This window comes from Marmota marmota, unplaced genomic scaffold (genome assembly GCF_001458135.2).
Source record: "Marmota marmota marmota unplaced genomic scaffold, marMar, whole genome shotgun sequence".
NCBI lineage: Eukaryota > Metazoa > Chordata > Mammalia > Rodentia > Sciuridae > Marmota > Marmota marmota.
In genome coordinates this window covers 247880-270653 of record NW_026000222.1, presented here as the reverse complement: position 1 = coordinate 270653, position 22774 = coordinate 247880, and the positions used below count along the sequence as shown (strand labels likewise).

The following is a 22774-nucleotide window of genomic DNA, read 5'->3' as shown; positions in this document are numbered from 1 at the left end:
TGGTAACCCTGTCCCTGGGCACACCTGGGTCCTGGCAGGCCTTGTTTAAGGTACAGATGAAGTGCACTTTGTCCCCCTCCAGGGTGAACTCTCAGGACCTCCAGATGACAGCTGGAATGGTAGCCAGGTGGGCAGGACATGGGGGGGTCTGATGCATGTATCCTGAAGATATCCTCAGCTTCAGCTCAGTGTCCCTCTGCCCCTGGGGCTCCTCTGGCTACACTCTGAGGTTTCTTTAATCGCTATGTTGGCAGTCACCTCCACTACAAGAGGGGAGATCTCTAGAGGGCAGAGGATAGAGAGTGGGGTTCTTTCCTCTCTCTCTCCCCTTTCTTGCCTGTTCCTTTCTAAGTTCAAGCCAGAATAATGGGTGCAGAGCTCTGTGGGGTGACTTTGAAGGGAATGGTTTGCTGGCTCTCTACTAAAGTCAGCAGCCGTACTCTTGCAGCCATGTGCTGGGACATCATCTATCTGCCCTCAGCAGACAGGGAAACTTGATTCCCTGACCAGTCAGGAGAGAAACTAGCACTGAGAGGTCAAATGACACCACTGCTTCATCCATGCACTACCTCTGTGCCAGGCCTGGGGGGTGACAATGCCACTCAGGAGTTGAATAAAAGATGCTGTTTCCTCTGGAGATTGCAGCCCCAAGACAGTTGCTGGGAAGTGTAAAGATATTGAGTCTCAGGCTAAGGTTTGCAGGGAGAGCTCCTGGCGGTGGCTTCCAAGCCCTCTACTCCAATTCCTTTCTATTGGGCTCATTATCATGTGATAATGTGATAGTTTTCTCAGCAGCAACTTTGGGCTGCTGACTTTAATGTCTATATGAATATTTAACCTCTCATCCACTTAAGGAGGCATGTTCTCCCTGACTATAGGCAATGTGGTCCTGTAGCTCATCACTAGGAAAGCCAGAATTTAAATCAGAGTTGTCATTCTCAACAATAATGGTAACAATGATAATAACAAGTTGTAGCTGGTACTTATCATGGGCTTACTATGTGCTGGCCAGCACCTTCAGAACTTTGTATTAACCAATATTTACGATAGCCCCATATGGTACTATCATATCTTCATTTGAGAGATGAGAAGTTGGAAGTAGAGAAATGTGTAGGCTTTTACCCAAGTCATGTAGTGGGGAACTGGCAGAGCTGGGGTTTAAATTGGGCTTGCTCATCTTAACACCAAGAGGCAACTAGGGTGAAGAATCAGGTTTTGTTTGAGCTGCAAAAGACAGAACTCTATCCCCAATAACAGTGGTGTGAACGGAAGTTTGTGTCTGTCTCACTTGAAGGAACTTCGCAGTGAGTGCTCAGGCTCAGATGGCGTCTCCTACAATCTTGTCATTTGGCCATCGCATTGTGGCTTCTATGTCCCTGCCCAAGGTAGTTGCTCCAGCTCTACTCAGTACATCTTCACTCCAGACAGCAAAAGGGAGGAAGGAAGGACTGCAGAGGGGCAGCCCTCCCTTTAAGAACAATTCCCAGAAGTCTGGTGTGATCTTTTTGTTCATTTCCTATTGGTCAGAACATAGTCACATTACCATGTCTAGCTGCAGGAGAGACTGGGAAATCATGTGACAAGCCAAAAAGCAGGCCTCCCTACTCAAGATGAAGGCGTCAGTGAACATTGGGAGTGCATAATCTCTCCTGCTGTTCTCTGGGCACTTGGGAGGTGGGTATCAGATGGCTGCCTCCGACTCTGGTGCCCAGTGTGAGCCACCCATAGTCACCAGGTGATAGTGAGAGGCCAGGCTTGAGCCACAGCACCTTCATCCTCTTCTGTACCTTCCCGTTTTGACCCAGGAGCTGCCTGTCAACAGGTGCTGGCTCCTGCCAGACTAGAACCCTGGCTGCCCAACCCATACTCCCCATCAGAGGCCTAACAAGCAGGACAGGATCCACAGGTGGTGTGGAGCTCCTGACTCCAGTGTAAGGACAGCATGGGGCTGGGGTGGGGCTGTTTAGCTGCCAGTGAGGTGACACTGTGACCCAGGGCAGGGCCTTTCCCTCTGGACTCAGTTCTCTTCCATTTCTTTTGGGTGAGGGAGCAGAGGAGAAGTCACAGGATTGTCTTCGTATTTGAGACTGTAACAGGTATGGAAGAAGCATAACCAGTACCCATGGACTTACTACACAGCTTTGAAAAATTATCTTTTGACTTCCTATGATAGTAAATCTTTTCTGTTTTTTTTTTTTTTCTTTCTTTCTTTATACAATGGATTTAAACCAGGGTTGCTTTACCACTGAGCCACATCCCCAGCCCTACTTTGAGACAGGATCTCACTAAGTTGCTTAAGGCCTTGCTAAGTAGCTGAGGCTGGCCTGGAACTTGTGATCCTCTTGTCTCAGCCTTCTAAGCTGTGTGCACCACTGTACCCTGCCTATAATAGTAAATCTTACCAAGAGCTTAGTTTGTGCTCAACTTCTGTGAACCAATTTCACCTGGAAAGTGGCTGACTTGTGGATGATGGAATGGAGGCAGAGGGAGACTGTGGAGGGAACAGGGGCAGAGAGGTTGAGGAGTGTGACCCAGCTAATTAAGTGGGAGCCGTATTTGGCTGCCTGTGTTCCTGCCCAGCCAAAGCCCTTCCTTCCTGCCTTGAGTCCTTAGCCCGGTGTGTCCTTAGTTTGTTGAGTCCTGTGACGGGAAAGAACAGTCACTGATCCTTGACTAGGCACTTCCTTCTTATTACCTTGGAGGACCAGGCACAGAGCTGGGGGCATGTCCCAGGTCCTGTGGCTCTCAGCAGGACTGGAACCCAGACCTGAGAGGTGCCAGCATAGTCTAGAACCTGGAGGCCTTCCTGGAGCCGGGGGAAGGTGGGCCCTGCCAGTCACACAACAGACAGCAAAGCAGGGTGGGCCCGGCACTGGCTGCAGTTCCAGGAGTTGTGGTGGGAAAGGAGTGCTTAGGTTGGGATGGAGGATCCCAGTTGTAGGAGACGTGTCTCAGGGAAGTGGGCCAACAGCAAGGGCATGGAGGACTTGGCCGAGTGAGGCCAGTTTAGACGTATGGGGGACCCCAGCGCTGGAGCCCTGTAGTGTCTGGGGTAAAAAAACCCTGAGCTGGGAGGGAAGACCTTGGGTTCCAGAGCATCTGGCTGGGCACCCTTGGATAAGTCATATACATGACAGACATCAGAAGGGCCTGTCACTGTGGACTTCCCCGGGGGAGCCTGCCAAGGGGCCTGGAGGGGGTCTGGAGGTGGCTGAGGGAGAGTCTGAGGATGGAGGCTGTAGTGTGGGGATGCTTCCTGAAAGAGGCAGGGGTTTTCGGGAGTGGGAATGCTCCATGGTGAGGCTGGGACCTGGGTCCTCATCTCGCCCTGCCTGGCGTCCGCAGGTGGAATGCTATGGAATATGATGAGAAGCTGGCCCGGTTCCGGCAGGCCCACCTCAACCCCTTCAACAAGGAGCTGGGGCCAAGGCAGCATGAGCAGGGGCCTAGTGAGCAGGCCCTGGACATTTCTTCTGAAGGTAGGTGCTGGGGGACTCTGTGGGCCCCCTGACCCTTCTCCCAGCCCACCACCTTTCCCCCCACTGCCCTCTCCAGCAGGCTGGCTTTCTCCCAGAGTGGGTTCTCCATGGCACAGTCCTTTCTGCCTGCTCTGTGGATTGCTTCTGCCTTCTTGCCAGCAGGAGCTTTTGAGGGCAGGGGTTTGTGTCTGGTGTGCCACTGCTGAATCCCAGGGCCTGGCACATAGTCCAGGCTCAGAGGACACTTGTGGAACGAACTCANTTTTTTTTTTTTTTTTTAATACTTATTTTTTAGTTATCATTGGACACAACATTTTTGTTGGTATGTGGTGCTGAGGATTGAACCCGGGCCGCACGCATGCCAGGCGAGCGTGCTACCGCTTGAGCCACATCCCCAGCCCCATATAAAGCTATCTTGTGGGCCTCTTTTAGCACCATTGAATACCATTCCACCTCATCTTTTTTTTTTAATATTTATTTTTCGGTTTTAGGTGGACATAATATCTTTATTTTACATTTATGTGGTGCTGAGGATTGAACCCAGGCCCTTGCACGTTCTAGGCGAGCACTCTACCACTGAGCCACAGTCCCAGCCCTTCCACCTCATCTTTTTGAATTAAACCAAATGGGCGTGCAGAACTGAGCAGGCCCAGCTCCCCAGTGCCTCCTTCCTGTGTCTGCCTGCGTCCCACTTCCCAGCTCCAGTGGCCCCAGCTTCCTTCCTGGGGGTGAGGAGCATGAGAGAGAGCAGGCTGACTTTCCTCCCTACCACCCTCCATGCCCACCCTCTCTTCCTCCAGAGGCCCTGCCTGAGCTGCCCCCTGGGGAGCCTGAGTTCCCCTGCTCTGAGCGCGTGATGGATCTCGGCCTGTCTGAGGACCACTTCTCCCGCCCTGTGGTGAGGTTTGGTTCTGGGAGGGGAGAGGGGCTGGACCATGAGGTATGAGGTGTGCAGTCTTCCCTCCCCAGGGAACCACCATTTTCAGGTGTTGATAGTCCCCTCCTCAGCCAAGTCCCCTGGAGCTCGAATCGGAGCCTGTTGGAGAGCAGATGGAGAAAGCCTGGGTTTGCAGCTTGAGAACCTGGGCCTTCCGCCCTCCTCTAGGCTCCTAGTCCAGACTCTTGGGGAGCAAGTGTGAGGACTGGTTCCCTTTGGGGTCATCAGGGGTCTTGCAGATCTGCAGTAGAGTGACGGTGGATGAGGGAAAGCAGGAGGCTTTCCCTGCCTCCCCAGCCGCCCAGCACTGAAGGGGCCACTCTTGCTTGTTCTACATGAAGTTCTACAAAAGCGTTTCTTTGAATGAAAAGTGAATGTGGAAGAGCTGGAATTATTTTAAAAGTTAGAAAGCCTTTAGTTTTATGCAAACTATCTCCAACTTTTATTTGAGAGAAACACAGTAAAATCAGAATGTAACTTAAAAAGATTTAGCCAGAAGTCACCCAATGCTGATTCATTTTTCATTTTGTATGTGGCCTTAAAACGTTGCCCATGCAGATACATGTTTTTATCTGTATCATAGCATTTTGAATACTTCCTTTTGGCCACAGACTTTCCAAGGAGAAGGGAAGGGTGCCATCTTTCTTTGCCTGGGTCTCTTAGAGCCCAGCATCCCGGTAGATGAGGAAGGCTCCTGAGTGTCAGCCCAACCTGTTCAGCTCCAGGAGCTGCCTCCCTGTGGTGTGTTCTGAGTCTGCGTCTTAGCAAATCCCGGCTAGTCTGGTGGTGGAGGACACCTCCAGGCTCCTTTACCGGCATTTGTCTGGGCTTGGCAATTGAGCCAAGTGGCCATTTCCTCTCCTTTATGACAACATAAAGTATCATTTCCCCAGCTTTCCTCTAAGGGGAAGTCCTTTGGAAGTAAGTCAGCCACAGTGGTGCATACTTGTAATCCCAGTGACTTGGGAGGCCGAGGCAGGAGAACTGCAAGTTTAAGGCCAATTTTCTCAGCAACTTAGTGAGACCCTGTCTCAAAAAAAATACCACCACCACCACCACCACCACCACCAAACCAGCACTGAGGATGTAGGTCAGTGGTTAAGTGCCCCTGGATTCAACCCACAGTACAAACACACAAACAAATAGTAAGTGAAACAGTAGAGTCAACAAAACAAAAAACAAACCCCAGTCAAATTTCTGGAAAAAAAAAGGAAGTTAGTGTGCTTGTGTATGGAGGAGTGGGGACCACATCAGCTTCCAGCGAGTCAAGCAAGCCCTGTACACTGAGCGTCCATCCCAGCCCTTGGAAGTTGTATTTTGGAAAGCATCCTGAATTACTAGGTCTTCAGAAGTCTGTGGGTAGACTAGCCCCGTTGGGGGGCAGGCCGTGCAGGATGGATTCTGACTGTGCTGCTAATTCTCCTGGGCTTTGAACAAGTCCTCATCTGGGGGAAGGGCTTGAGGTCTGCTCTGTGCCTAACTGTCCATGAGGACCAGTCTGGCCTCCAAGGGAGAGTCCGAGGAGTGGCCATCTGACTGCTCCCCAACCCGGCAGGGTCTGTTCCTGGCCTCCGATGTTCAGCAGCTACAGCAGGCGATTGAGGAGTGCAGGCAGGTGATCCTGGAGCTGCCTGAGCAGTCGGAGAAGCAGAAGGACGCGGTGGTCAGGCTCATCCACCTGCGGCTGAAGCTGCAGGAGCTGCAGGTGGGTGCTGGCCGCCTGTGCCACAGAGGGAGCCTAAAGCAGCCAGGGCGGTAGCAGTGGGGACAGGAGCACCAGGGTGGCCTCCAGTTCCCTCCCTGGTGTGTCTTTTTGGGCTCTGAGGGGCTGAGACATAGAGGCGTCTAGGACTGCAGAGTGAGAGATGGGCCCGTATCCCATGTGCAGGCGTTTTCCCATCTTGGTGGCAAGGAACAGAAACCTGACCTGAAGTCGCTTAAACGAGAAGGAACGTCCTGTCTTGTTAACCAACAGGTCCTCAGGAATCCTGCCCTCTTTTGTTCTGCTTTCCACGTTTGACCCCTCCTCGGTCGTCCGCAGACAGGTGATGCAGGCACGAGCCAGCAACGGCAGCCTGGCTTTGCGGCAGAGGAGAGCTTCCTTTCCTTTTTTTTTTTTTTTTTCGGTGGTTCTGGGGATGGAACTGGGGCCTCCTGCCAGTTAGGCAAGTGCTCTACCACCGAGACAACCCCCAGTCTGAAGCTCCCCTTTGTTAGTGCTGAAGGCAGAAGTCAGTCCTGGGCCCTCCTGACCTCTGATGGGCTGGTCCTGCCACATGCCCATGCCTGAAACAAGCACAGCCGTGTGCCAGCTCTGGTCATGTGCCCCCCTGAAGCAAGTGAGGGGGGGCAATACCTCTTTGAGCCACCTCCTTGTATCTGGATGAGGAGGAGGAGTTTCCTGACAGGAGACCAGAAGGAGGTAATGAATCCCAGAGTCCCAAATCCCTAGATGTCCACTGCAGGCCAGCTGTGTTCCTCGGCTTGGCTGTCAGTGTGTGCCCTGCGGTGACCCACAATGTGCGTGTGGCCACAGCCTCACTGATTTCCTAATGAAGACTCCACATCAGGAGACCCTGGGGAATCAGTAAGGCTGTGGCCACACACACATCCAAAAATTCAGGGGTTTAAAGGAGATTGGTGTGAGATTTTCCTCATGAACAATCCCCCAGGTAGTCCAGGCCCTGTGTGACAGGTCATGGTGTTGAAGACCAAGTCATCCTTTTTCATTGCTCTGCCATTCCCTGGGGGAGTCCAAAAGGGCTCCACACCACGTCATTTTGGTCTGCACCCAGCCAGCAAAGGGAGAGTAAATCATTCCTGCTCACAGGGCAGACCCAGGTGGCAAGTGGCTGAAAGGGATGCCGGGAAATGGAGTGGGTGGTCTGTGATCTGCCCCTGACTGACCGTCTTTCTATTGCTAATGGGAACTCGCACTCCTATAAGCAGTGCCTGGAAGAAATAAGTAGAGGGGCTAGAATAAAGGAAAGGAGTTGAGACCAACTCACTGGTGACCCTTTCCTGGCTCTTTGTCTGTAGGACCCCAATGAGGATGAGCCCAACATTAGGGTCCTTCTTGAGCACCGCTTCTACAAGGAGAAGAGCAAGAGTGTCAAGCAAACGTGTGACAAGTGCAACACCATCATCTGGGGACTCATTCAGACTTGGTACACCTGCACAGGTAGGCCAAGACTGAGACCCACTCCTACTGGATAAGCAGTCTAGGTCTCTGGGGCAGGGCAGAGAAGTCCAAAGCTCTGCTTCCAGATGTGGGTCATGTTCAGGTGAATCCTCTATAGTGTACACAGTGGACCAAGACCTATTGTGTGCTGGAGATACCAGGAACAGTTAGGGGCAAAGATCCTGCCTTCACTGGCTTGCATCCAGATCCAAGCTGTCCAGTACAGTGGTCACTAACTATCCATGGCCATCAAATTTAAATAGGAATAAATCAGTGGTACTGTCTACATGGCGAGTGCTCAGTAGCCACCTGAGGCTGGTGGCTGCCACACTGGACAGTATAGAGAGGACATTTCCATCACTGCAGAAGATTTCCTTGGTTGAAATATCAGACTGGTAAGTGACATGGTAGTAAAGAAAAAAGGGAAAGGGAATAGGGTGTATGGTGGGTAGAGTGGGTACCACTTTAGGGTGCCCATGTGACATTTAAGCAAATGCCTGGAGGTCAGGGAGCAAGGCAGGGATGTACCTAGGGAGAGGTGTTCTGGCTGAGGAAGCCATGTGATGAAGGGTCCCATGGCTGAAGTCTTCAAGGAGGAGCAGAAGACAGCGACCGGAGCATCCTGTGTGAGGAGGTGTGGTGAAGTTGGCTTGTTTGTAGAGCCCTAGGTGCTTGACTGCTTTAGACTCTGGCTGCTGAGTTGAGCAGGCGGAAGGAGGGGGCAAAGCCTGAAGGAGAGGTGAGTAGAAGGGGGAGGGTACGAAACTCTGATGGGTACGATGGAGTGACAGGTGGCTGAGGCCATGCCAGCTGGGGGTTTGGGTGTGCAGTGTAAAAGACAAGGGGAGTTGGCATAACTCATGGTGTCTGGGCTCAGCTGTGGATGGATGGAGCTGCTGAAAACCAGAGGGGAAACAGGACTGGAGATGGAACAGAAGAGTGAGAATTCCATTTGGAAAGCTTGGGTTTGGTGGGTGGGAATGGCAGGTTGGCCCCAGGACATGTGTGTCTCGAGTTGAGAGATAAGGCTCAGGGAACTGTGAGGATCTTTAAGGCACTTCTGGGGCCATGCCACAATAAGGTCTTGGATTGATCTGGACACTGCAGCAGAAATGTGCAGGATGCAGACTGGTCCTGCTGAAGGTCAGCCTGTGCTGCAGGACCCTCCTCTCCACTTCTAAGAGGTCTGGTTGTTCCCACCCAGGGTGTTACTACCGCTGCCACAGCAAGTGCTTGAGCCTCATCTCCAAGCCCTGCGTGAGCTCCAAAGTTAGCCACCAGGCTGAGTATGAGCTGAACATCTGCCCTGAGACAGGGCTGGACAGCCAGGATTACCGCTGCGCGGAGTGCCGGGTGCCCATCTCTTTGCGTGAGTGGTGGCAGGGAGAAGAGGGTGAGGGAGCTGTCCCAGCATGGGTGGTGGAAGGGTTAAGTGAGGGTCTGGGGGTCAGTCCCTGCTCCCCGTCTTTGGGAAGTGACTGACAATTGCATTTCTGACTAAAAGCAAGCTGAGGTTCTAGCTATTTCCTGACTTGCCCACATCTCTACATGGCTGGGACCAAAGCTCAGCTCTGTGGCCTCTGTCACAGGAAGCCCACCCAGGCAGGGACCAGGAGAACCACAGGCCAGCCACACAGAGTGGGTGTTTTGAGACTTACCAGCATTCATTCATGGGGTCCACGAGCGGTCCTATAGTGGGATCCTCCTGCCCTGTTTAAATGGTGATCAAACTGAGGGCATAAGCCCCTCAGCCTCATGGCTTAGGGATTGTAGGTCTGGTCTGGAGGGTGGGATCACTGACCCTGCTTTCTATTTTCTGTGGGCTGTGGGCTGGTGAGGCAGGCCGTGGCTGCCACAGTGACCTTGAATGGCTGATCCCCACAGGGGGCGTGCCCAGCGAGGCCCGTCAGTGCGACTACACAGGCCAGTACTACTGCAGCCACTGCCACTGGAATGACCTGGCCGTCATCCCTGCACGAGTGGTGCACAACTGGGACTTTGAGCCCCGCAAGGTGGGGGTTGGGGACAGGGAAGAGGGCCTGGGGAGGGAGAGCCAACTGGCAGGCAAGCGGTGGGTGTGTCCCATGGCCAGCAGGCACGTGAGGGCGGGATTTGGCTCCCTGGGCTGGCGTGGTCACTCCACCACCCCGCAGGTGTCTCGCTGCAGCATGCGCTACCTGGCGCTGATGGTGTCCCGGCCAGTGCTCCGACTCCGGGAGATCAACCCTCTGCTCTTCAACTACGTGGAGGAGCTGGTGGAGATCCGGGTGAGGCTAGGGGCGGGCAGGATGCTGTATCTGATGGATTCAGTTTTCTAGCCGTGGGGGGCCACAAAAGGTGTGCGCAGAGGACAGGTACTGCTTAGGTTCAACAGGCCCGCTTGGCTGCCCTGCAGATTGACAGTGCTGAAACTGTCCTGGAGCCATCTGATGCAGGCACGGAGGCAATTTTTTAATTTCTAGTAGTCTTATTAAAAAAGTAAAAAGAAACGGGTGAAGATGTTTACTAATATATTTTATGTAACCCAGTGTATCCAAAAGGTGATTTAAATGTGCAATCAATATGTAAAATTATTGATCTATTGTACCCTTTGTGTGTGCCACATCTGAGAATGCCAGTGTGTGTTGTATACTTAGTACAGACCAGCTACGTTCACGTGCTCTGCACTATGTGGGCTGGTAGCCACTTTCAGCCACGAGGGAGAGCTGGGACTGAGGGCAGACTGAGGCTCTGTCCAGGTAGGAGGTGCCACATTGCCTCAGGCAAGGTGGGGGAAAGGGTTAGTTCCCATGTCACATGGGAGAGGACCAACAGAGCAGGTTGAGTTGCCAACGCCACAGGGCTGATGAGAGATGTGGGATCTAATTGGAATCTCAGTTCAGTGCTGGATGTGGACCAGTATTGCCCTGATGGGTGCATTGCATGCCTGGGGAGCTGGGATAAGCAGAGTGGTGGGGGATTCTGTGGGCGATAGTAAATGAACCTCACGATCCTGACGTGAGTGTGGCTGGAACTCTCGGATCTGGGACCATCCTGGGGAAACTGAGGGTACCTCCCCATTCCCTGCTCATCTTGTTGCCACGCAGACTGTAAACTGAGGCCACCTAGTGGACATGACCCCATAAAACCAGCACAGGGCCAGTCCCTTTGCCTTGCTGACGAGGTCATGGCGAGGGGCCATGACCATCTTTCTGGATCTATGTGCCCCTACTGTGTCCTATATGCCTCCCCTCTGCCCTAGCTGAGGAGTTAACCTGCTCCCTTGTCCACAGAAGCTGCGCCAGGACATTCTGCTCATGAAGCCATACTTCATCACTTGCAAGGAGGCCATGGAAGCTCGTCTGCTACTGCAGGTCAGACTATCAGAGGGACTGGCCCCAAAGAGCCAGGGTGATGGAATCACCTCACACTCGGAACTTTTCAGATAACTTGGTAGTTGTGTATGTTTAGCTTGTAGCAGTCTGGGCCTCCCAAACTGTACCGGAACACCAGGTTGATAATAAGCCATCAGGTAGTCTACCCACAGAAGTGTTCTTTGATTATTTCAGTTTTGGAAACAGATGAGTAAGATGTCCTTCAACCTTCATGTGAGTCTCCATGGAGGTGAACCTGGCCCAGATTCCTCCAACAGGAGGAACACAAGTTGTCTTTTTTTTTTTTTTATCTTTAATTTTTATTTATACATTTTTATGTGGTACTTAGGATTGAACCCAGTGCCTCACACATGCTAGGTGAGCGCTCTACCAGTGAGCCACAACCCCAGCCCAAGAGGAACACAAGTTTTATTTTATTTTTTCATTTATTTTTTAGTTGTAGATGAACACAATATCTTTATTTTATTTTATGTGGTGCTGAGGATCGAACCCAGGGCCTCACACATGCTAGGCGAGCGCTCTACCGCTGAGTCACAACCCCATCCCAAACACAAGTTTTAAAATTCACCTGTTTGGGGCTGGGGATGTGGCTCAAGCGGTAGCGCGCTCACCTAGCATGTGTGAGGCCGGGGTTCGATCCTCAGCACCACATACAAACAAAGATGTTGTGTCTGCCGAAAACTAAATAAATAAATAAATATTAAAAAAAAAACAAAAACAAAAACAAAAAACTCACCTGTTTAGGGGCTGGGCCTGTGGCTTAGTGGTAGAAGGCGTGCTTGGCATTTGTGAGGCTCTAAGTTCCATCCTCAGCACCACATAAACATAAATGAATAAAACAAAGGTCTTGTGTTCAACTGCAACCAAAAGGAATATTTAGAATAAACCACCTGTTTATTCTTCAACCAACATTCATGACTCTGGTCTGGATTCTGAAAACAGTGAATAGGACAAGCAGGAGAGCTTTGCACCCTTGGAGAGTGCCCATCAGTCAGGAATTCAAGAAAAATGAGGAGTCGTATGTCAGAGACAGGCACAGTGGACAAGAGAAAGCAGGGAAGGGGACAGGGCGTGTGGGGCAGGTGCCAAGCAGGGGAACTGGGACCAGGAAGAGGGACAGCCAGAATTGGGAAGGACTGCAAGAGGGGAGTAGTGGGACCACCACTGTGGCTGAAGGGGCATCAGAGGGGCAAGGAGAATAGGGGCATATAGACCCAGAAACATGGCCTGGGCTCCGAGACCCTCTCAGGCGTCCCCAGGCTCCTGGATTCTGTTCTTGAGCCCACACACAGGTACCTTCCTCAGCACCCTGAGCCCTGGCAAGGGGAGTGGCCTGGGTGGAGGGGAGGGCCCTTGCTCTGTGCTTGGGGTAACATCTTCTGGCTCGCAGCTCCAGGACCGGCAGCACTTTGTGGAGAACGATGAGATGTACTCCATCCAGGACCTGTTGGATGTCCACGTGGGCCGCCTGGGCTGCTCGCTCACTGAGACCCACACACTCTTCGCCAAGCACATCAAGCTGGACTGTGAGGTGGGTCTCCATAGCCCTCCATGGTTGGGGTCTGGACCAGAGGGACCATGAAGCTGCTCTTTGGCCCTCCAGACTCAGGAGCTGGGATTGGCAGAAGCAGCAGCTGGGTCCAGCATATCCGTGGCCCGAGCTGGCACCTACCTGCCCACCTTCAATTCCCACACTGTTTCCCCTTCCTACCAGCGGTGCCAGGCCAAGGGGTTCGTGTGTGAGCTCTGCAGAGAGGGCGATGTGCTGTTCCCATTTGACAGCCACACATCTGTGTGTGCCGACTGCTCAGCCGTCTTCCACAGGTGGGTGTGGCCTGGACCCAACTTCAAACTGGTTGCTGAGCTCAGCTGTGGCTGTGTCTGCCCTCAGCTGTGGCTGGTGTGTGTGAGCCTCACTGCTGTCCCCGAGAGACAGGGAAACAGACCTCGGGGCCTTGGCCGATTCTGAGATACGTAGTTAGATCCTGGTGTCTGACTAAATTAAAAATCCTATTAGGGATGAATGCCCACAGAGCTGGGAAGGGACTGCTGCAGCCCAGATGGCCCTGCACTTGCTCCCTTCTGCACCAGTGGCATTCACTCCTTCAGGTCAGTACAGGCCAAATGTTCGCAAGCTTTAGTTCCTGAAACCCTTAGTGCCTCAGTTACTTAAAAAAACAAACAAACAAAGAAACAAAAAAACTAACACTTTTGATTACTAAGTACCTATGTCCAAACAGTGTTATAAGGATTTATGTCCTGAAGATTTATTTAGTGGCTGTTTGGAAAAATAATACACATAAATTAGAAGAAAAGCATTTTGAATTTTGTTATTCAATAAGTATCATTTTCTACTAATGATACATGTGTACATGCTGGGCCCTGAAGTCAAGTGGGACACTATTCCCCATGTTCTGCCCACACTGATTTTTGCTGGGCATCTGCTGTTTATCATAGTAACTGATGACATCTCAGCTCTACACAGCTAGGGAGTCACAAAATTCCCTTGAGCTAGTAGTCTGCATGTGCCTCACAGACTTCAAATATCGCTGTTCTCTTCAAAGAAGTAAATGTGCTTGTAGAGCCCCACACACTCTCTGCAGTGCCCTGGCCTGCCTTGACACGCAGTTTAGAACCAGGGGTAGAAGCACCAGAGTGGCATGAAGAGGTGGCGACAGTCAAGTAGCTACAAGTGTGGAGCCTAGGTGTGCCTGCCTGGCTGAGCCCCACTAACTAGGAGCCTGCAGCGTTGGGTAATGTGCGGACCTGAGCACAGGCACATTCGGGGGCCTCAAGGTTAGTGACTCCTGGATGAAGACCCTGCTCCTGTCCTGTGGTACTGAACATCTGTGAGCCTGTTTCTGTGTTTGTAGAGGGTTAATGGAAGCTAACTTAGGAGGCTGTGAGAGTCCCGGGGTATAATTTTACATGCAGAGTCCAGCCTGTCTTTCTGCCCCCAGGGACTGCTACTACGACAACTCAACCACATGTCCCAAGTGTGCCCGGCTCAACTTGAGGAAGCAGTCACTCTTCCAGGAGCCCGATCCAGACTTGGATGCCTAGAGCACTGGGCACACCACCTGCCTATCTGGCACCCACCCCACTGGCATTGTCTAAGCCAGGGTGCTGTTTCTGCCCTGAAGACCCTTTGGGTGCATCCTTTGGATGTCTTCACTCCTGCTGGGCCAGAAGTGGGTGAGCAGTGCCCACCAGGACTGATGATCTCCAGGTGCTGGCTGGACTTGGGGCATCTGCACCTGGCTGTTAACTTGGTGTGCTGCTCTGAGGGGTCACAGTGTAGCCCCTACCCTCCACCCCCACTATAGGATTCCTTGGTCAGGGTGTGACTTTCTAGGGGGACAGGGAAGGACCTCTTACTTCCCCAGTGACACAGCATTCCCCAATCCCCTAGGGCCAAGGCTTCTGGGTTCTAGAGATGCCCCTCCCTGCTCCTGTCCAAGCCACTCTGCAACTGGTCAGGTAAAGACCCCCAGAGGGCTTCAGAGGAGTGGCCAGTGAGACCTGAGCATGCCAGCTGCATACACCCAGCCTTGGGCCTGTTCCACCTGCTCTGGCAGATGCTTTAGATTCTACCTGAAGACCAACCCTTCTGGTCCCTTGCCTCTTTGGGAGCTTCTGATCATCCCTGGCTGGGGCTCTTCAAGGTTGTGTCCATGGCACCACCTGAGGTTCTTCTAAGTCATCCATGGGCCGTCAGTCCATTGGGTCCCTGCCCTCCCTGAGCAGGAAAGGGAGGCTTCCTGCTGTGGCGCTTCTCCTTGTGGGTGCGCTTGCTGCTGCTCTTGCTCTGGCCCAGCCCCCTTATCCTGGTGCTCTGAGATGAGTGGTGGTGGGCCCGGCCCAAGAAGGGTGTCCTGGCCTCCGGTGTGTAGCAGGAACTGGGTCCCTGGAGGAGGTTCCAGGTCAGGTAAAGGAGTTGGGTACAATAGGCCTGTGTGGCATTCCTTGGGATCACATTTGTCCCTGGAGCTTTGTCTTGCTGCCAGTCTTGAAGAGCTCCAGAGAGCTCAGAGATGACCATCCAGAAAGTTTTGGTTTGGGGCCTGAGGCCTGAGAAATGGGAATATTTGCTGGAGGAAGAATGAAGCAGGAGGTATAGAGCTCATGCGGGAATGTCCAGACCTGGAAGGTGGATAGGACCCAAGGCTTTTCGGTGGGAAAGCCACTCCCAGCCTTGGGGTTTGCACTTTACAGGTCCTAGGGATGGGGATGTTGCAGGAGGGATGTCAGGACATGGTCATCTGTCCCTGGACAGCTGGGGTTGCTTTTGTCTGTCCCTTTCCTCCCCACCCTAGACTGTGCTTGGCTTTGCACATACACAGGTGGTGGGCAGAGGGCAGGTGATGGCTATTCATCACCTGTGACTAAGCCCAAGAGACACTTCAGCCAGCAGGACACAGCCCAGCTTGCTGGCTCATTCTGGGGGTGGGGGTGGGGTGAAACAGCACCCTCCTTATCCGGCTGTGCCACCAGTTGGCTTGAGGCAAGGCGCTTGCTGTGTTTTGCCTCAGTTTCCCCATCTGGAAAATGGGGAAAGTGGTATTGACCTACCTCAGGGTGGAACAGTGACAAGGGGACACTGTTGAAATTCTTTAAGGAGTGTGACATGAGGTCAGGTCAGTGGTGGGTCCCTATCCTGCTTCCCCTTTCTCTTTGGGATTGAATGGGGGGGGGCAAAGGCTAAGTGCCCTTTTCCTATACCCCTAAATCTGCATGTCTATCACTACTGCATCACATTTCTGTCACGTGGATATTGGTCATTCCTGAATCTCCTGTGTAGTCAACATCACGTTATTCTAGTTACAAAGTATTATGTCCTTAGAAAACATCTGTAGGCTGGCATTTGTTGGACAAAAGTTGGCTCCCCCTTTTTAGATATTCCCCACTCCTCCCACTACTACTGTGCTTTTTTTAAACTCACCTCTATACCTTGTCCCCTAACATCTCTTCTCTACCTTTCTGGATGACAGTCGTCTTTAATTAGAATCATGTGTGGGACCTTCTAGTAGTCACAGCATGATAGGAAGAACCACAGCCAGAAGTTGATTTGCATGGCCAGCATCTTTTAGAAGACTACACCCAAAGATACCCATAGCGTGGAACACGGATGGCCTGAGGAAGGCCCAGTCACAGTAATGCCACCATCTGTGTCTCATTAAATGTGTTCTCTAGACTCTGGTGTGTGTGGTGAATCTGGGATAAAGCAGAGTTGTTTGACATAAAAGCCAACATCAGGGGTAGGAAACCTCATGGCCTTCCCCTCCAGCAGGCTTAAATGTACCTGGTTTCGGGTGAAGTTGGAAGAATTGCTTAAGATGGGGCTGGGGTTGTGGCTCAGCAGCAGAAGGCTTGCCTAGCACTTGCGAGGCCCTGGTTCGATCCTCAGCACCACATAAAAATAAACAAATAAAATGAAGGTATTAAAAAAGAAGAAGAAGAAGTGCTTAAGATGGTGTCAGATCAAGACCTGAGCCTTCTCTGGTGGTGTGTGGAGAACTTGCACAGTTTATCTCAGCCTTCATTTTGATGAGCTGGGATGACCACTCAAATCTCCAGGAAGCATTTGGCACTGCGCCTTCCATGTAGAAAATGCTCTGTAAATAGCAGCTATGTTTCTCTGAAGTCCTCAGGACTGGCTCAACAACAAGCTGTGGTAGACTGGCCATCATATCATCATGACACGTTCATCCAGAGTCCCATTCTGGCTCTCAGGAACATCATCCATCTTCACAAGCCAAACCCATTAGAAAGGCCCTCACTGCAGCTCAAGGCCCTTGAATAGGGGTTATTAATGGATGGTCTTCATGAGATTCATAAATCCCCTTCCAAATTAGATTGAAAACTCTAGGTATGCATTTTTTTTTTTTTCTGCAGAGATGGGATCTACAGTTTTGAACAGGATCTCAAAGGGGCTATGATCCAGATGACACCAGGACTCTGCTTTAGGAAGTGTCTTTATACATCATCCATATGTAACTGCATCCAGATGGACTAGTATGCTGCAACTCTCTGCCCAAGAAGCCCAAGAGCACATCTACTTCTTTCCTTCTATTGGAGACCCTTAGAAGGGTAAGAGGAAGGGCTTCCCAGGGCAATTGTGGACTGGGATGCTGACTATGCCTCCAACAACTCAGTAGCTAAAGTTGCACTTGGGACATGAGATAGAGAGTGCAATTTCCCCCCTTTCAGAATATGCTTTTTTCTTTTTATGTTTTCACTTTGGCAAATTGAAATTTACAGGAAAGTTGTAAAAATCTCCCCATTTGCCACCTCCTGGATTCTCTAAATGTTAACATCTGGCGCCACATTGCTATTCTCTTCCTTCACACATTCTGCTCTGAGACATTGGACATCAAGCTGCAAACAGCTTGCTTCTATACTCTTCCTTTTCTGTGCATATGTGTGTATACCCACTCCATAGAGACACTGCCTTTCATGGCCATAGTGCAACCATCAAAGGAAATTAATACTGACACAGTACTATAAAACTTATAGCAGATCTTATTCAGATTTTGCAAGTTTTCTATTTTATAGTCAACCTCGTTTCCTTCTCCCAAATCTCAGACTACATTCTGTTGCCAAGTCTCTTTAGCCTTTTTTTTTTTTAATTTTTTAATATTTATTTTTTAGTTTTCGGCGGACACAACATCTTTGTTGTTATGTGGTGCTGAGGATCGAACCCGGGCCGCACGCATGCCAGACGAGCGCGCTACCGCTTGAGCCACATCCCCAGCCCCCTCTCTTTAGCCTTTAATCTGACCAAACACTGACATTTTTGAAAGGTGCATCAGACTTTTTTTTGGTGGTGGTTGTTGGTAATCACACCTAGGGAACTCACATGTGCTAGGCACGTGTTCTACTACAAAGCTACATTCCCCAGCCCCCAGACGATTTTTTTTTTTAAAGAAAGAGGGGGGGAGAGAGAGAGAGAATATTTTTTTTTTTAATATTTATTTTTCAGTTCTTGGCAGACACAACATCTTTGTTTGTATGTGGTGCTGAGGATCGAACCCGGGCCGCACGCATGGCAGGGGAGCGCGCTACCGCTTGAGCCACATCCCCAGCCCCCAGACGAATTATTTTGAAGAACAATTCTAATGATGTCCACTAACAATTGATGATTGACTAATTGTCATTCTACCTAAATTTATAAGTTGACTATTATCTGGAAGAGTTCTATTTCTCTTTTTATGTCCTCGAGTTTCTACTTTACTCATTGAGTTCTTTACTGAAATCATAATGTCCCAGATTAGGCCAGTGGTAGCCTTTCAACCTGTTTTCTGTGTCCTCATGTGCCTCTTTATTTATTTACACACACACACATATATATATATATATATATATATATATATATATATATATATATATATAATATATATATTTTAAAGAGAGAGAGAATTTTTTAATATTTATGTTTTAGTTTTGGGTGGATACAATATCTTTATTTTATTTTTATGTAGTGTTGAGGATCGAACCCAGTGCCTCCCAGGTGCTTGGCAAGCACTCTACTACTTGAGCCACAACCTCAGCCCATTCGTTGTAAATTTTTAATAATGGTTAGGAACCTTTGGTCTTTGTATTCTATTCTTTTCTTAGATCTTGGTTTCTTCTAAGGTAGAGTATTATTTGATGATTTTTTTTTTGCCCCAAATTACATATAACACACAGACACATATACAAATACAAACACACACACAAATACACACATAAAAACACACACTTATTCTCGTCCACTATTTTAAATTTATGTTATTTTTTAATTTATAAATAATCATTCCTGGAATAAGTGTAGATACAAAAAGCACAGAAAAGACAAAACTAACAACAAAAAAACCTCTGGGTCCTGAAACAATACATTCTATTTACCAAGGGTAAGTTAAAATCCTATTCTTCTGGCTGTGATTGTGGCTCAGTAGAACAGAGCTTGCCTTGTACAGGTGAGGCATGAGGTTTTATTTTTAGTGCGACATAAAATTAAATAAACAAAATAAAGATTTTTTTTTTNATAGTGCAACCATCAAAGGAAATTAATACTGACACAGTACTATAAAACTTATAGCAGATCTTATTCAGATTTTGCAAGTTTTCTATTTTATAGTCAACCTCGTTTCCTTCTCCCAAATCTCAGACTACATTCTGTTGCCAAGTCTCTTTAGCCTTTTTTTTTTTTAATTTTTTAATATTTATTTTTTTAGTTATCGGCGGACACAACATCTTTGTTTGTATGTGGTGCTGAGGATCGAACCCTGGGCCGCACGCATGCCAGGCAAGCGCGCTACCGCTTGAGCCCCCTCTTTTTTTCTTACTAAGCCACAAAGGGTGGTCTTGAATTCAAGCCTTCTGAATAGTTGGGACTAATGGGCCCATGCCCGTGCCTGGCACACACTTTCTGATATATGCAAGAAGGTAATGAGAAACAATGTGTAGTTTTAATTTGTATTTCTCTAATTACAAGTATGATTGAACTTCTTTTCATATTTCGGAATCTAATTTATGAATTGTCTTTTTTTTTATGTGGTGCTTAAGTACCTCACACATACCAGGCAAGCGCACTACTACTTGAGCCATATCTCCAGCCCCATGAATTGTCTTTTGTCCAAGTATTTTCCTTCTCACACTTTAAGAATTCTATGCAAGTTAGGGATTTAGCCCATTTATTGTGAAATATCTTGCAAATATTTTCTTTCAGTTTCTCAATACCTTTTGACCTTGTTTGCATTCCCATGGAAATGTTTTATTTTGATTATACTTTTATATGGCCAAAATTGATTAATATTTTGTTTCACTTAATCTGGGCTTTAAGTCATTGAAAAATTTTCCCTACACCTGGGTAAAAAGGCATCCACTTCTGGGAGTGGTGGTGTGTGCCTCAAGTTCTAGGCTCAGCAGACTGAGGCAGGAGGGTCATTTGAGCCCAGAAGTTCAGGACCAGCTGGGTAACAGCTAGACCCCGTTTCTATGAGAAGAGAAATTCACTCCTGCACACTTGCATGGTTTCACATTTCTCTTCAGATTCCTGGTCTGTTTTGAGCATATTTTGTGAGGTATAGATCTAATTTTATGTTCCTCCAAACGGTCAACCAGTTATCTTGAACTATCTTTTGCAAAATCTATCTGCATCCATGTCTGAACTCTCTGTTCCCATCCACAAGCCTGACTCTCACACTGCTTTAATTATGGGGCCTTGATCTTGTGCTCTAATGTCTGAAAAGGCTAGTCTCCTCTTTGCAAGTTTTCTTTTTTTCCTGATGTAAATTAAAAAAATGTTTTCACAGATGTAAATACAGTTTTAATGGCAAAATCTGATACTTCCAATTGTCAAAAAGGAAATACCGGGCTGGGGATGTGGCTCAAGCCGTAGCGCGCTCACCTGGCATGCGTGCGGCCCGGGTTCGATACTCAGCACCACATACCAACAAAGATGTTGTGTCCGCCGAGAACTAAAAATAAAATAAATAAATATTTAAAAAAAAAAAAAAAAGGAAATACCTTTCTGAGTTGGAGCTCAGTGGTAGAGCATTTGCCTAGCATGTGTGAGGTCTTGCGTTCGAGCCTCAGTACCACATAAAAACAAAAATACTGTGTCCGTCCACATCTAGGGGAAAAAAAAAAAAGGAAATACCAGCAGAAAGTTTATGCATATTAAACATCTGGAAGCACAGAGGTCTATCTGGATCTCAACATTGAAGTATATTTGTGCTTTTGGCTTCTATTTTGATAAAGAACCTGCTAGTTCTCAAATAATTCCTGGTAGAAGCTTATTGTGCCATTGATTATTCTTGACACTTTCAATTTTCACTTATCATTAGAGCTGTTACTGGTAAGGACCTGCAAGTCAGCTTCAAAATGTGAAAAGGCTGCAGACAATTCTGTGGTCAGCTGATGTAGGGAGGACCCACTTCCTGTCCTGCTGCCTGCTCCAGTTCCAGCTGCATCACTTGCTCATTTGAAAGATCTTCTTCATGGATCACAGTAACTGGTTCATGTCAGTCTCTACCATCTCTTCCAGGGCTACATTCTTCTTCTTTTTTTTTTTTAAGAGAGTGAGAGAGGGAGAGAATTTTAATATTTATTTATTTTTTTAGTTATCAGTGGACACAACATCTTTGTTTGTATGTGGTGCTGAGGATCGAACCTGGGCCACACGCATGCCAGGTGAGCGCACTACCGCTTGAGCCACATCCCCAGCCCGAGGGCTACATTCTTGGCAAGGGTCACAATGTTTTATTGAAGTTGTGCAATTGTATCTGTTTGAGAAAAACTCTGGGAATGAACACACTCTAGTCAAATCTCCCCCACACTGTTCATCATTGCTAGCTTGATCTTCTCCCAAGATACTACAATATTATCTACAGCATCCATTATGTCATTTCTCCAAAACTCTGATCACAGCTGTATCCTTGCCATCTGCTGCTCTTCGGGTGTACTCTAAAGTCCTTCTCAGGTAATGAGCTTTGAAGGCTGAGGCTACACCTTGACCCATGGGCTAGACTGAGTCAGCTATACTGTCTTGAAGATCTTCTATTCTTACATTATCAGAAAGATCACTCAAATTTACTGGGTGGTATGACACATTGTCTAGAATGAGCAATGCTTTCTTGGTGAGATTATTCTGGGCACAGTAGTTTTCAATAGCAGGGCAAAAAATGCATGTAAACCATTCAAGATGCTCCTGGTAGCCCAAGACTTTTTGTTTGAGTGCCAGATTATAGGCAAATTGGGCTTTGAGTACCCCTTCAGAGGCTTGGGAGTTTCTGAGTGGTACACCAGCAAGGGCTTCAACTGTCCCCAGATGCATTTCCACTAAGCAGCAGCATCCATCTAGACCCAGGGTCAGCTTTCTCTCATTGAAATAAACTTTCTTTCAGACATTCTCTTCCAGTATAGGCCTTTGTTATCTACATCAAAAACCTGCTGGGGTTGTATTCACTTTTGATGGTGTTTTCCAGCACATATGGATGTATGTCTCAGTTGTTGCTAGGGAGGTGCACTCTTCCTCTGGAAGTGGGGCAGACAGTGGCACTCTTTGAATCTCACAAACCATGCTTTACTCGCTCTAGTTATAGAGTTCCCACCTTGTTGATGCTGTAAGACATGAAACAAACTCAGCCTTCTTCTGAATGATGGTGACATTCCAGCTCATTTTGCTGGCTCTGTTCTTCCAGCCACATAATCAACAAACATTCCATGCTCTATTATGGCATTTTGTCCGGGGGTTGCGGTGGGGTGGTATACCGGGGATTGAATTCAGGGGCACTCCACCACTGAGCCATAGCCCCAGCCCTATTTTGTATTATTATTAGAGACAGGGTTTTGTGGGAGGCCATCCTCGCACCTGATTTATCTCCCTGGCTGGACGAGAGGCGCTTAGACACAGCTGTGTCAGAGCTATTCCCCATCCTTTTCCAGGTCCGAGGGCTTGCCCGTGCAGAGGCGTGCCTGGCCACTTCCCGGAAGACCCAATCGTCGCCCCTGACCTTGGGATGCTGCCCCCCTTAAGTGTCATTGGATGGGATTTTCCCTTGAATTTTTTGTTCCCCAATAAAAGTCCACTCCCTGGTGTGTTCTCTCCCTCCTGTAAACCTGGATACCGCATTAGGTGGCTGGAGGCAGGAGCTAGGAGAAGCCGTCCTGGAGCTGGTATTAAAAGTAATAGGATGGGCTGGGGATGTGGCTCAAGCGGTAGCGCGCTCGCCTGGCATGCATGCGGCCCGGGTTCCATCCTCAGCACCACATACAAATGATGTTGTGTACGCAAAAAAAAAAAAAAAAAAAAAAAAAA

General features: G+C 49.1%; 1 protein-coding gene across 11 annotated transcripts in view; it reads left to right on the top strand.

The window, feature by feature from the left end:
- Nucleotides 1-17496, top strand: part of Def8 (differentially expressed in FDCP 8 homolog) — an 18784-nt gene extending 1288 nt beyond the window's left edge. For 2 of the 11 annotated variants that reach the window (XM_015495918.2, XM_048792503.1), the window contains exons 2-13: nucleotides 83-127; nucleotides 3346-3479; nucleotides 4280-4377; nucleotides 5972-6121; nucleotides 7456-7597; nucleotides 8802-8966; nucleotides 9482-9609; nucleotides 9751-9864; nucleotides 10870-10950; nucleotides 12362-12502; nucleotides 12686-12795; nucleotides 13932-16165. In XM_015495918.2, the coding sequence (XP_015351404.1) occupies nucleotides 105-127; nucleotides 3346-3479; nucleotides 4280-4377; nucleotides 5972-6121; nucleotides 7456-7597; nucleotides 8802-8966; nucleotides 9482-9609; nucleotides 9751-9864; nucleotides 10870-10950; nucleotides 12362-12502; nucleotides 12686-12795; nucleotides 13932-14034 (1389 nt within the window). In that variant the 5' untranslated portion in view covers nucleotides 83-104 and the 3' untranslated portion in view covers nucleotides 14035-16165. Of the gene's footprint in view, nucleotides 1-82; nucleotides 128-1443; nucleotides 1675-3345; nucleotides 3480-4279; nucleotides 4378-5971; nucleotides 6122-7455; nucleotides 7598-8801; nucleotides 8967-9481; nucleotides 9610-9750; nucleotides 9865-10869; nucleotides 10951-12361; nucleotides 12503-12685; nucleotides 12796-13931; nucleotides 16166-16866 lie in introns of those variants that run through there. The other 9 variants (XR_007343619.1, XM_048792501.1, XM_015495919.2 and 6 more) reach the window with 9 other exon arrangements.
- The last annotated feature ends 5278 nt before the right edge of the window (nucleotides 17497-22774 follow it).